This window comes from Phalaenopsis equestris, unplaced genomic scaffold (genome assembly GCF_001263595.1).
Source record: "Phalaenopsis equestris unplaced genomic scaffold, ASM126359v1 Scaffold209888, whole genome shotgun sequence".
Lineage (NCBI taxonomy): Eukaryota > Viridiplantae > Streptophyta > Magnoliopsida > Asparagales > Orchidaceae > Phalaenopsis > Phalaenopsis equestris.
This window is the reverse complement of record NW_018229017.1, coordinates 116,580-129,976: the sequence shown is the minus strand read 5'-3', so window position 1 is coordinate 129,976 and position 13,397 is coordinate 116,580. Positions and strand designations below refer to the sequence as shown.

Genomic DNA, 13,397 nt, shown 5'->3' with positions numbered 1-13,397 from the left:
TTTAAATTTTCATTCTAGGAGTAAATTATCAACAATAAATTTGTGTGAAAATTCAAAAATGTTGTTTAACATGCATTTAAACCTTTATTTTTTTAACACCCAGATTCGTCCACCGAGAGACGCTCCTTTGAAATGGTATACTACAGACGCTTTAAAAAAGATGAAGGAGCATGGTGCAATTTATCTTACTCCTTTTTCACATCGGCTGGCAGAAGAGATCGATAATCCTGAACTCCAGAGGTTAAGATGCAGAGTGAACTATCATGCACTAAGATTCAAGCCAGACATTATGAAATTGAGCCATGATATAGTTAATAAACTCCGAACGCAGGGGCATTTCATGTCAATACACCTCCGCTTTGAAATGGATATGCTTGCATTCGCAGGGTACCTTCTATTATGCTTAATTCTTATTTGTAGAATTTGTTACTATTTGTGGAAATTTTATCTCTATCCATGTGCTTTAAACATAACAAATGCTTTTTATCATGTGTATGAAGGACTGAAGTCTAGAATTTAAGTGCTAAAATAGTCCCCTGACTATTTACATGATTCCATTTTAGTCCAAGATTCTGTAAAGGTGCCAAATTAATCCTCATGCTTTTTAATATTGGGCTGAAACAGTGCTAGGGAGTACTATTTTAGCCTTCCTAAATGAGTCTTGGGACTAAGTTGTTGCTTTTATAGACTATGAGACTGAAATGATCCTGGACAAAGAGCCAAGGGACCATGTTGGCACTTTTCTCCTAGAAATTTAATTCATCAATGAGCCATCATATCATTAATATCCAAACACATTCTCTTTTGCACACTTGTTTTTTCTGCACATCCATTTTTGAACTCCTCCAAATCGAGTATGTAATGGACACGATGACCATGCGTCTGTCGATGAATGGCTTGAGTACAAGCACATGCATTTGCTTCTTGGCTGGTGGCTGTATTTTTGACTTCTAGCACTAATAAGCTGCAGCATCGGTGTCGCATTAGGGTTTCTGTAAAGCCTGTCTTAGCAAATTCTATATGGTATGCCTTTTTCTGCTGTAGCTGTTACATGTGCCGTGCCATAGAAAGAACTAGGATGGATGCATTATCAGAGGCTATTGGTCCAGTGAAAAACTGATGTAAGACAGTATTTGTATGTAAAGTAACTTTGATGCTTAGTTTAAATTTTTGATAAGTTACTCTATGTTTGCAACTACACTGAGTGTAACCAACTCTCAGAATAAAGTTGAAGTCAGAAATCACAAGCATAAATCAAGAAACCATGAACATTTAGGGAAAGTTGAGACCGCAAAACCACTGGCAGAGAAGAAGATTCACAATATCGAAAAGAATTTAATAGTATTAGAAGTTTTGGGTTTGGTGGTTCAAATTACACATGTGATATCGGAGTTAACCCAAACCACCATAGAAATACAAGTATTATTTTTGAAATTAAAAAAATGTTACAAACAAAACACTTTAAAATAGTGCAACCATGACACAACATGAACTAGGTATAAGTTGAGGTGGTGCTACGATGCAAGGAATTGGAAGGGGTGCTGGCTTGGTTGTGGAGGGTGGGCAGAAATACGGGCTGGCTGAAGGTTGAGGGAGGCTGGCCTGGTTGTGGAGGGGAAAGAAGGGATTGGCTGGCTAATTGGCCTGGTTGTGGGTGGCAACGAGAGGAAGGATTGCAGCTGGTAGGTGCGCCTGGCCAGAAGGTGGCAACACTGGATGGGCTTAGAGGGTTTGAAGGCACAACAATAAGGTGGAAAAGGGTATTGTGGTGGTTGTCCAACAGGTTGGAGGGGTTGGCAGCTGGTAAACCGAGAAGGGGAAGATTGTAGGAAAGATGTAGCAAGCAGGAAGAGGAAGTTAAAAATCATCTTGGACAAGTTACAATCAGAGCACATTATCGTCGTCAAATACAACCTTAGAAGGGAAAAGCGGGGACGATAGAGGCTATCCAAACCAAGATCTCAACAAAAATTAAATCCTAATGACAATAACATATATATAGTAGTAGATAAATAGGAAGGGGAAGAGCCCCGCACTTTGGTGGCAACCCTTTGGTGGCAACCCTAGCTAAACAAAGGGCTGGCTTGCCCCTTGTGTTTCCCTTGCTGAATCGATTCAACCTTAGGTGAGCCCCGCATTAGTCTCATGGGGTTAGGGAAGCTTCACATCATTCTTCGAAGCTTCTGTCGACACGTTGACGATGACGGAGTGACTATTATTTCCCTGGGTTGAATGATCTTCCACCGCGGCCCTAATAACGCCCAAACCCCACCGACTTCACTGTGTCCCAAAGCACTCGAGGATTTCCCTCCACTTGTGAGCAAACTTCCATCTTGGTCCCATCGTCTGGAGATACACATCACACATATTATGCAAAATCTTCCCAAAATAGTCCAAGGTTTGCTCACCTTGATTTGAAATGAGGGTAGCCTGAACCTCCCCGAGTGGGAGTGGTGGTGGTCATGGTGGTATCGATTGTGATGTTCTTAAATGCTCTGTTGTGACTATCTCGTGTTTGGAGCTGCCGTCACAATTCTATCATTCTCTGTCGTCACCAAAGTTGGCCGCACTGATGTTGTTCTAGAGAGTAGGACACTTATGATCTCGGGCTCTATCAAAGAGGGAAGGATGATGCGCTTCCCATCCTTGGTGAACATCACAATCGATTGTGATGCACTTATGATCTCGGGCTCTATCAAAGAGGGAAGGATGATGCGCTTCCCATCCTTGGTGAAAGAGTATGTGATTTTGAGTCCGTCGTGCTAAGTCTTATTGTCAAATTTCCACAGTCGCCCCAACTGTGGGAACCACAGTTGACAGGCATTCATGGATACCACGTCATACCACACCTGATCCTGCAGCTCTCCCAATCGAGAACTCCACTAAGCACCTCTGGTCAATGTTGACCCCATTCTCTTTCTTCAACCACATCAAAGAATCTAGCTGTGAGTGCCTTTGAGTCATGAGACCCAACTTCTCCGCCATTTGTGTAGACACCACGTTTTTATTGCTCTCTCCATCAATGATGAGACCGCATACCTTCCTGTCCACGATGCAACGAATGTAGAATATGTTGTGACAAAACCATTTTGATTCCCTTGTATCCTTGGTCTGTAGGATTTATTGAACCATGAGCTCTCTTCATCTTATGGAAGAAAATGCACCCCTTATCTGTCTTCTCGTTGCTAACCTCCTCCACACTATCCTGCTTGGTAAAAGACACAACTCAACTCATCAAGCAGCTAGAGACGATGTGTTCAAATTCGTGGCATCTGAAGCATTTTATGGCGGGGATTGTAGTTGACATGCTACTCTTCTTAAGCTTCTCACTGTGGGTAGCTCTGTTCTTTTCTGAACCAATTTTCTCAACTCCTTGAGGCGTGCTCTTGCTTATGCCTCCAACTGTGTGTGGCTACCTGAATGGTGGTGGTTGCCTACTCTGTTTTTGCTGCCTCTCCACTTTTAAGGCTAAGGTCTGGACATCTTCAAGTGACCAATAGTGTTTTTGTTGTACCACATTACTAATAATGGGCTTCAACCTATGGTGTGTTCCTCTGGCCTGACCAAATCACACTTCATCTGCAACTGATCAAACTGTGTCGTGAACTACACCACTGATAGGTCTCTTTGTTACAGGTGGTGAAATTTTAGAAACATATCTTAACGATAGTGAGGAGGTAGGTATTTTCTCTGCATCACCTTTCTCATCTTCCCTGACATGTTAATCTTATCATTAGCTTCTCTTTTGCTCTTCCTCAAGAAGTTGCCCACCACAAGGATGTGCTCTTTCTCAACTTGATAGTTGCAAGCTTTACCCTTTTATTTTGTAGAAGATCCTCTCAACGGATTGTAGTCATTTAATAAAATCATCTGAATCCATACCTCAATCGAACTTTGGTAAATCCACCTTTATTTTGAATTCTTTGTCCTCCATACGTGGGATCTTCATTTAGTTTCATCTGATACTAGATTCCAATGCATTGTGATCGTTCTTCTTCATCTTTGAAATCCTCCCATGGGAGGGCTCATCTCTTCTATTTCCTTGACTTTCCCTGTCACCATTGAGGGTAAGTCCAACCCCCCCCCCCCCCTCCTCGGTTTTCATTCTCAATGTTCCCAAGCCTTCGTTGAAGTCGAAGGATCTCTCATTGTATCTCTTACCAGGTAGGATCGGGCATGTATCTCCTTGGGTACATGGCTAGGATTTAAAGTTGGGAGGTGAAAGGGTGTAAAAAATTGATTCAGGGTTGCTGATTATGAAAATCAGCAAGGGGAATTTAGGGTTCGGTCAAAGTATGGCTATTATTTAGAAATATGAAAGAAAATTTTTTGTGGAGGGGTAAGGCGAATGCTAGGAAGCCTTATGATAAGATTAGGGTTATGCTAACTCTAATACCAAATGTTACCGAAATTGACGCAAATCACCATAGAATGTAAATATTATTTCTGAAATTCAAAAAGGTTACAAACAAAACACTTGAAAATAGGGAAAACCACAACATGACACAAACTAGGGTATAACTTGAGGCAGAGGGAGGCTGGCCTGGTTCTGGGTGGCAAAAGGAAAAAGGATTGCATGTGATAGATGCGGGTCTGATGGGAAAGGGGAGCAGAGTGGCTGGCTAGAAGGGCGGCAACACTGGACGGACATAGAGGGTTTAATGGCACAGTAAGGTGGAAAGGGGATTGTGGTGGCTGCCCGACGGGTTAGGGGTTGGAGGATGGGAAACTAGGAAGGGGAGGGATGCAGGAAAGATGTCAGCAGAGAGGAACGGGAAGATAAACACAATCTCGGAGGAGTTACAGCTGAAGCATCTTCTCGCCATCGGATACATTCTTAGAATGGAAAAGGAAGGACACCTGAGGCTGTCCAAACTGAAATCTCAACAAAAACTGAAACCTAATAACAGTAACATAACATATATTTAGTAGTAGAACAAAATGATGTCCGGCCCTCTGTGGCTCCTCTGTTGAACCGGTTCAGAAGTCGGTTCAGTCCCAAGGAGCCCCGTGGCAATATGTGAGTGGAAAATTAATACCATGAGGTTTCCCATAAGTTAAATTGCACCATGTGGCACTGCAAACTTTTCGATCCAAGATCAACAGAGCAAGGGTCACAAACTCTAACATCAATCATCATGCAGCCATAACAGTTACTGGCAGCATTGCTGTAGTGGCCTTTTTCAAGAACATAGTGCAACTGTTACCATTATACCTGTCAATGTGAGCATCATGGTTTGTGGGTATTATGCTGAACATTTTTGATTGGGTGGCTGACCAGAAGGGTGTCTTTTTAACTTGAGGTTGAAGTTATTTGTATTCATTTCTTTTGCCCTTGTAAAATAAAACAAGAATAAAGTATAAACGTCTTAAAGTTAGTGCATGTGTTCAAAATTATGATGTCATGTTTTCATTACAACCTCAACAGAAAGCTGCTAGTCTCGATTAATATGGTGAGAAACTTAAGAAGCTGAGTGCTAAGTTGTGAGATAAGTCAGTTCCAAGGGTACTTAACCTTTAACAGTAAAATGTTTTTCTATTTTTAAATACTATGTGTGGTCCCTTTCTATTGATTAATTTCAAATTCTTAATGCAAAAATTTGAGTTATGTTTACTTAAATCCAATTTTTATTACTTCCGCAGTGAATCATCTTTAACTGCTCATGAGTCCCTAACCATTGCTTTTGACTGCTGATTAAATATACAAACAAATCCTTTCAATCTCTTTAAAAACTAATTTCTTGTCCTGTTACTATATATTGATAGCATATCCATTTCCAAAACTTTTAATTCTGATAACCTTTTTTCTCTAATATAGCTCTTTCTGCGCTTGCATTATTACATTGTTATTAATGCTAGATACCGGACCTCTGTTTAAGATTTGCATGATATACTTGTATCATTTGAGGAATGCTTGAACCTGCAGAAATTCTTTAAATTCATTTTTGAATGCTTCTCATCCTCCCTTTTGCATATCTGAAATAATTATAAGATCTCATTGTTGGGATCTTTTTTTAGATGAGCTCAATTACTTGGGGCCTGTGTTGGTTCATTTAAATTTTTTTTTTATGTTATTTTAAAAGCATAGTTCGCTAAAAGTTTGTGTTCGGTCCATTAAATAGTTCATGTTTGATTCGTTCTTTAAATAAACGGCTTGAAATAATTAAATAATTAAATAAGAATATTTATTTATATCTTTTTATATTGATTTTTTATATGTATTTAAACTATTATTTTTTTTAAATTATTTCGATGGTACAATTAGAAAAAATATAAGTAGATGTTAGATATGTAAATACATGGGATTTGGTGGTATGTATGTAAATATCCCTAAAATAAAGCCGACCATTGCTGTACCCCCCATTTCTTAATGGGTGTTAAATGTGTAAATACATAGTCTTTGGCTGGCTCGTATTTAAAATTCTCCTAAAAATGCTAAAAATTCTGCACCACTTAAATGTAAATACCTAGGATTAGGCTAGTATGCATGTGAATTCTCCTAAAAATTGGAGTTTGTCCCACGGCCTGTCGTACCGATGGGGAGGGGAGACCGCACATAATTCAAGCTTCCTTTTGTCCCTCATTAGGAAGGAGAGGATGTTGCTGTGAGAAATGCCTTATAATAGTAGAAAATAAGCTCTTTAATGCAAGAAAAATGTACCTTTTCCATATTTTGAATTTGGTTCAGTTAAAAATAATTATTTTTTAATGTAATAATAATAAAATAATTAATCATATTTTTTAGTCTTTGAGCTCAAATACAAGATAGTTCAAACAAACTTGGCTGAATTGAGCTGAACACAAATAAGCCCTTAGCGAGCCATTTCGAACACGAGCAGAACACTAATACAACAACAACAAAGCTTTAATCCCACTAAGTGGGGGTTTTTTCTTATGTTAACATACCAACATGAATACAGCAACAACAACAACAAAGCAGAACATGAATAAAAAAAAAAAAGAGTCGGACATGAACATGACTTAGCCTTTCTCAGGCTCGACTTGTTTACACCACTATATTTATAGTCAGCTTTTTCTTTTACAAACTCTCAAAATATTTTTTACATTTTTTGGTTGTTTTTAAAAACAATTAAATTTTATGTTAACATACCAACATTTTTTATTTCAATTCAAACAAAATAAAATAAAAATAAAAACAAAATATAAAAGTCATCCCGAGTAACATTTAACTCTTTAACACTTTTTTTACTATAATCTCATTTATTTTAGCTACTTAGAGTCGGATCTCTGAATTCTCGTTAATTATTCATTTCAATTGTATGCTGCCTATTTTGTTAAATTTTTCTTTTTATAAATTGTTCGGACAATTTCTATTCATGCTATCTTATGTCTACTCATTTTCTTTTATTATATTTCAATATGAATTTTATACCAATCTAGTAGTTTTGTTTTTTCTTGCCTTGATAGTTCTTGTCTAAACTGTATACTTTCATCTTTTTTTTATTATTTCTTTCACTTATCTCATCTTTATTATATATGACCAAATCATTTCTCTTATATAATCATTCTTTAATTTAGTCTTCATAGTTTTGCTCGTCTATATTAAAATTATTTTTTTTACCATGTTTAACATACAACAACAACAACAACAACAAAGCCTTAATCCCACTACGTGGAGTCAGCTACATGAATCCTTTTTCTCCATTGCATTCTATTTAGTGTCATATTTTCATTTAGTTCTAATAAATTAAGATCATTTTTTATAAAATAAATCTAAGTTTTCCTAGGTCTACCTCTACCTTTCTTAACATAAGTCGAATCTAAAACATCTACTCTCATAATCGTATCATCAGATAGTCGACGTTTAATGTGACCAAACCATCTAAGAGGACTTTCTCAAATTTTGTCTGTCATAGGAGCTACACTAACCGTATCATGGATATATTCATTTCGTATTTTGTGTCTAAGTGTAAAGCCACTCATCCACCATATCATTCTCATCTCGACAACACTTAACTTAGTATTATGCTTCTCTTTTAAAGGCCAACATTCAGCGCCATAAAGCATTGCAGGTCTCACCACCATCTTATAAAATTTTCCTTTCAGGCTAAGCGGTACTTTTCTATCACACAAAAGGCCTGATGGATTCCTCCACTTCAACCAACCAACTTGAATTCTACTATTAATATCCCCATCTATATCACCATCGCTTTGAAAAACAAACCCAATATATTTAAATTGTTCACACCTTTTAATAATTTGATCACCCAAAGTTACACTTCTGTCTCTTGAGCTACTACTACTTAAATTACATTCCACGTTCTATGTTTCAATTTTAGTTCTACTCAAATGAAGGCCTTTAGACTCCAATGTAGACCTCCATAATTCAAGTTTTTCCTGGGCTTTTAATTGTCTTATCCTCGAGAAGGATATCATCAACAAAAAGCATACACCAAGGTACATCCTCCTGTAAATGTTCAGTAAGACCATTCATAACTAAAGCAAAAACATATGGGCTTAAAGACAATCCCTGATGTAATCCACAGAAATAAGACAATATTTGGCCAATCCACCTCAGTTCATACACAAATAACAGCTCTAGTATACATATCTTAATGACTTGAATATAAGTCATATCAGCACTTCTCTTTTCAAGAACTCTCCAAAGGATATCTCTTGGAACCTTATCGTAAGCTTTTTCTAAATCAATAAAATCAAATGTAGATCCTCCTTATTATCTCTAAACTTCTCCATCAAACCTCTCAATAAATGTATGGCTTCCATAGTAGTCCTGCGCATAAATCCAAGTTGATTATGAGAAATCTTTGTAATACGTTTTAACCTATGTTCAATTACCCTCTCTCATAATTTTAAAGTATGACACGTCAACTTAATTCCTCTATAATTTGCACAGTCTTGTGCATCACCTTTATTCTTAAAAATGGGGACCAAAGTGCTCTTCCTCCACTCAGACATTTTTTTAGTTTTTAAAATAATATTAAAGAGTTTAGTAAGCCATGAAACTCCCAAATCTCTTAAATATTTCTTTACTTCAATTGGGATATCATCAGGTTCTACAAACTTTTCACCCTTAATTTTCTTTAAAATCTCCTCAACTTCTTTTTTATTAATGTGACGACAACAATAAAGCGTTTTTTTATTATTAACGATATTAAGATTACTAAGATCGTTTGTATTTTCAGAAACTTAATTAAAACGTTTATCAAAATAACTCACCCACTTATGTTGAATATCTTTTTCTAAGAAAATAACTTTTTTTATTTTCATCTTTAATACACTTTACTCTAGTTAAATCTTTACTTTTCTTTTCTCTTAGTTTGACTAGTTTATACATATATTTTTCACTATCCTTAATATCTAAACTATTATAATGATCACCAAAAGCAGAATTTTTAGCATCACAGATTGTTCTTTTAGACTCTCTGCGGGTCGTTTGATATTTTTCTCAGTCTCCTAAGTTTTTACATTTAATGATCACTTGCACATTATTATTCCACCGTCAACTTTTTTTATTTATAGAAACTTTTTTTTTATTCTCTGAGTACATCTTTTGTCACTTGTTTAATAGTGTTTGATTCTTTATCTCACATAACATTTGCTTTTTTGTGAAAATCCCAAATTTTGAAATCTTGAATTTTATTCATAAAATTATTTTATTTGTGTCTTTTAAGTTTTTTCATATAATTCTACGATGATGAATCTTATTATTCTTTATCTTACAACTCTTCATTTTAAAATCTAGAATTAATAAACGATGTTGGGTACTTAAATTCTCACTTGGAATGACCTTATAATCTTTACAATCTCAACGATCACTTCTTCTCATAAGAAAATAATCAATATGTGTTTTATTAAATCTATTCTTATAAATAATAAAATGCTTCTCTTTTCTTGAATAAAGTGTTAGTATTAACAAAATCATACGCTAAAGCAAAATCTAAAATGACTCTACCTTATTCATTAGTCACTCCAAAACCATAGCTACGATGAATATTTCTAAAATCTTCTATCACTTTACCAACATGTCCATTTAAATCTCCTCCAATAAAAATTTTTTCTTTAAGAGGTATCATTTGTATTAAGTTTTATAAGTTATTTTAAAATTTATTTTTAGACCATATATCTAAACCTACTTGAGGAGCGTAAGCACTTATGATATTAAAAATCTTAGTATCAATGATAATATTAAGGGCTATAATTTTATCTCCAACTCTATTAATTTTTACAATATTATTTTTCAAACTTTTATCTAATTACACCTATATCATTTCTAGTGTGACTCTTACCAGAATACCAAAGTTTAAACCTAAGTTATCAATCTCTATAGCCTTTTTTCTAACCTATTTAGTTTCTTGAATACATAAGATATTAATCTTTCTATGAATCATAACATCAACTTATTCCATTAATTTACCTGTGAGAGTACTTATATTCCAAGATCCTATCATAATATTAATTTCATTAGTTTCATGGACTAACTTTTTTACCCGCATCCATCTGTGATATGAGAATCCTTGCTTATTTGACACTACACCCGGCGTCGGTGTAGCGGTCCTTGCACACTTTTCACTATATTCAGGCCAAACAATGCGTCGCTTCCAGGGGACGCCCTAGCACTTACACAATGATAAAAAAGATTCATGTCATGATTTTTTTTCGACAAGTTTCACGCTGGATGTAGATTACCTAACCTAACCCTCTACTTTTCACATCCGAGCTTGGGACTGTTAATAACAGTGTTTTTATCATGTTTAGCATAAATATCAATAATTTTGTTTATTATCCAACATATCATAAAACATTTTCAGACTTATTTCTATACCAATGCAACATCACTTTTTAACATTATCCTTAAAAAACCCTTCGTTTTAAAAAATGAGATTTTTCTATACAATGCAATGGTAATGGAAAGGAAATGAATCTGATGTAGGGGGATATTCAAAATGGTTGCTAGAAAAAGGTGTTGAATGATAAATGAATAAACATCTCAAGTGGAGGGAGGGAAATGATAAAAAGGAGAATAAAGCCTCGCTACTAGGAGCAAGGGAAGGAAACGATGCCCATAAGGGAAACCAATAGAAGAAAATTAAATTCAACAACATTAGTATATAGCAGGACATTATATCAAAAATATATAATTAGATCTACAAATATTAAAAAAATTAAATTTGTCCCTAAATTTATCCAAAAAGTTATTTCAGTTTAAAATAAATATAAAATCCAATTTTAAAATAAAAGAACTAAAATAAAGCCAAATTAATCTAAACTTTATTTTTTGTTTAGTATCAATTGTCTTGGGCTACAAAAATATTATAAAGAATTAAAAATTTGTTGTAGGAAGAATTGGAAGACTTCAACTGTACTATAGAGCTAGTTCTAAAAAAATGATAAATCTATCTTGAGGAGAAATCATCAAAGTGGGACAAAATCACAATCATCTATAATAGACTAATTGTAGATCTTCAAAAATATGATCAGAACTCCAAAAAGATATGAAAGCTTAGAGTTCTTTATGCTTATAAGTAGGTTGACTCTGCCCGATTGAAATATTTGTTAATTGACTAACCTTTTTTCTTTTTTTTCTTATTTGTTTCATTTGGATCTGATAGGATTTGCAAATGCAATTCAAGGTGCAAATGGGTTTGTGGATGTAGGTGTGTTAGTTTGGATTTGAGCAAAGTAAGCAAAAAAAATTGTGATAGAGGAATGTACATGATGCACCTTTATTTTCTTTTTTTTTTTTTTTTTGAAAATTCATGATGCACCTATTGGGGGTTACTGACTTGATGAACTAGCAGGTGAGAATATAGAATGTGAGTAGAACTTGCGACAAGTGTAGGAGATAGATGCAATCATTGCAGTCGTGATGCAATGCATGAAGACACAATTGGAGAGAGTCGTGGTTGCAGTTGGGATTGATCATTGGGTAATGGAATGATGACTAGGATCGAAGGCGTCAAGTTTAGGTGTTGAAGTGCATGCAGGTCATGACAATATTGATCATAGTAGAGATTGAATGGTTGAGAAAAAGTTGTGATCAATGTGAAGGAGCAAATCATTTGAGTATAGGGCTGTCAAAGAAGCTCATTGTTTGCGAACAGCTCGTGTTCAGCTCGTTAAATAGCTCGTGTTAGGCTCGTTCGTTTAGTAAATGAGCCGACCACAAAAATTTTTAAAAGCCCGAATTATAAACGAGCCGAACACGAACAACTCTTTGTTCCCTCGTGTTTGGCTTATTTTGGCTCAAAATAAAAAAAAAATATTTAATTATTTATATAATAATATATTACATATATTATTTGTATAATAATATATTATATATATTTACATCTAAGTTTAAATCATAACTCAAGTAGTAATGTGGTTATGTGCCTCTTTTACATACATTTGATCCATGTTCGAATCCAACACTCTACATTCATTTTTTCAATTTAATTTTAACAATTTAATTTTAACGATCCGAACATGAACACGAATATTTAAATCGAGTCGAACGCGAACAAACTATTCACGAGCCAATTTCAAACACGAGCAATTTCGATCGATGCTCAAGCTCGACTCATTTACAGATCTATTTGAGTGGGTTAGTGCATGAGGATGTGGGTGATGTAGTATCACTAATTTGAGAAGTGCAAAATACTTTAGATGATGGTGGGGGCTAGCAAATGTAGGGATGGCTGAAGCAATGGTTACAGATGGATTGCTATTAGCCATTCTTAGTGAGGTTTGATTGTTGGTGATGGTGGCGCATGTGGCAAAGAAAAGTGTCGAGTGCAACAAAAAGTTTGGGTTTTTGTATTGTACTTGCTTTAGCGATTCCCAAGAATGATTTTTTTATTGTGTATTACTTATAGAGCTATAATCAATTTTTAGGCATATGTTTCCTATTTCATAGTTGGATGTATGTTTGGTCTAAATTTGGTATCTATTATCTTTATTAAAATTTATTTTAGAAGTGGTAACCAAATGATAGGGTGATGATCATAAAAAGTTGACAAATCTGAATTAAGAGGAGATTTAAAGAGCTGTAGAGATTGTCCGTGGAGCTTATTGAACATGCATGCTTGCAAGTGAAGAAAAATAGTAGATTTGAAGTTCTGCAGAAGTCTATGCGAGGAAGTAAGCGGGTTGTGTGTGGATGTGGGAGCAGAAGCAGTGATAGGCGAACGAAGGCTTATGGGTGAGTTGTAGCACGAGCACCCTATGTAAATGAGTGAGTGCGGTAGTGCGATTTTAAGAACCCAACATTTTACTTGGAATACTTATGTTCACTTCTTAGCTCTACTCGATGGATGGTAGTCGGCTCAAGAAAAAGAGGTCTAATGGGTCTAGAATTTCTATAGTGAAACATTAAACCAAATCATGAACCATATCAGATGGCTCAATAAGTCGAGCAATGACAAACGACCAAATTC

The 13,397-nt window shown here is 35.4% G+C and overlaps 1 protein-coding gene across 5 annotated transcripts in view; it reads left to right on the top strand.

Moving 5' to 3' along the window:
- The window catches only part of LOC110036704 (uncharacterized protein At1g04910), a 38,162-nt gene that overhangs the window by 14,225 nt on the left and 10,540 nt on the right, over nt 1-13,397 (top strand). For all 5 annotated transcript variants that reach the window (XM_020741213.1, XM_020741215.1, XM_020741216.1 and 2 more), the window contains one exon: nt 104-387. In XM_020741213.1, the coding sequence (XP_020596872.1) occupies nt 104-387 (284 nt within the window). The remainder of the gene's footprint in view (nt 1-103; nt 388-13,397) is intronic.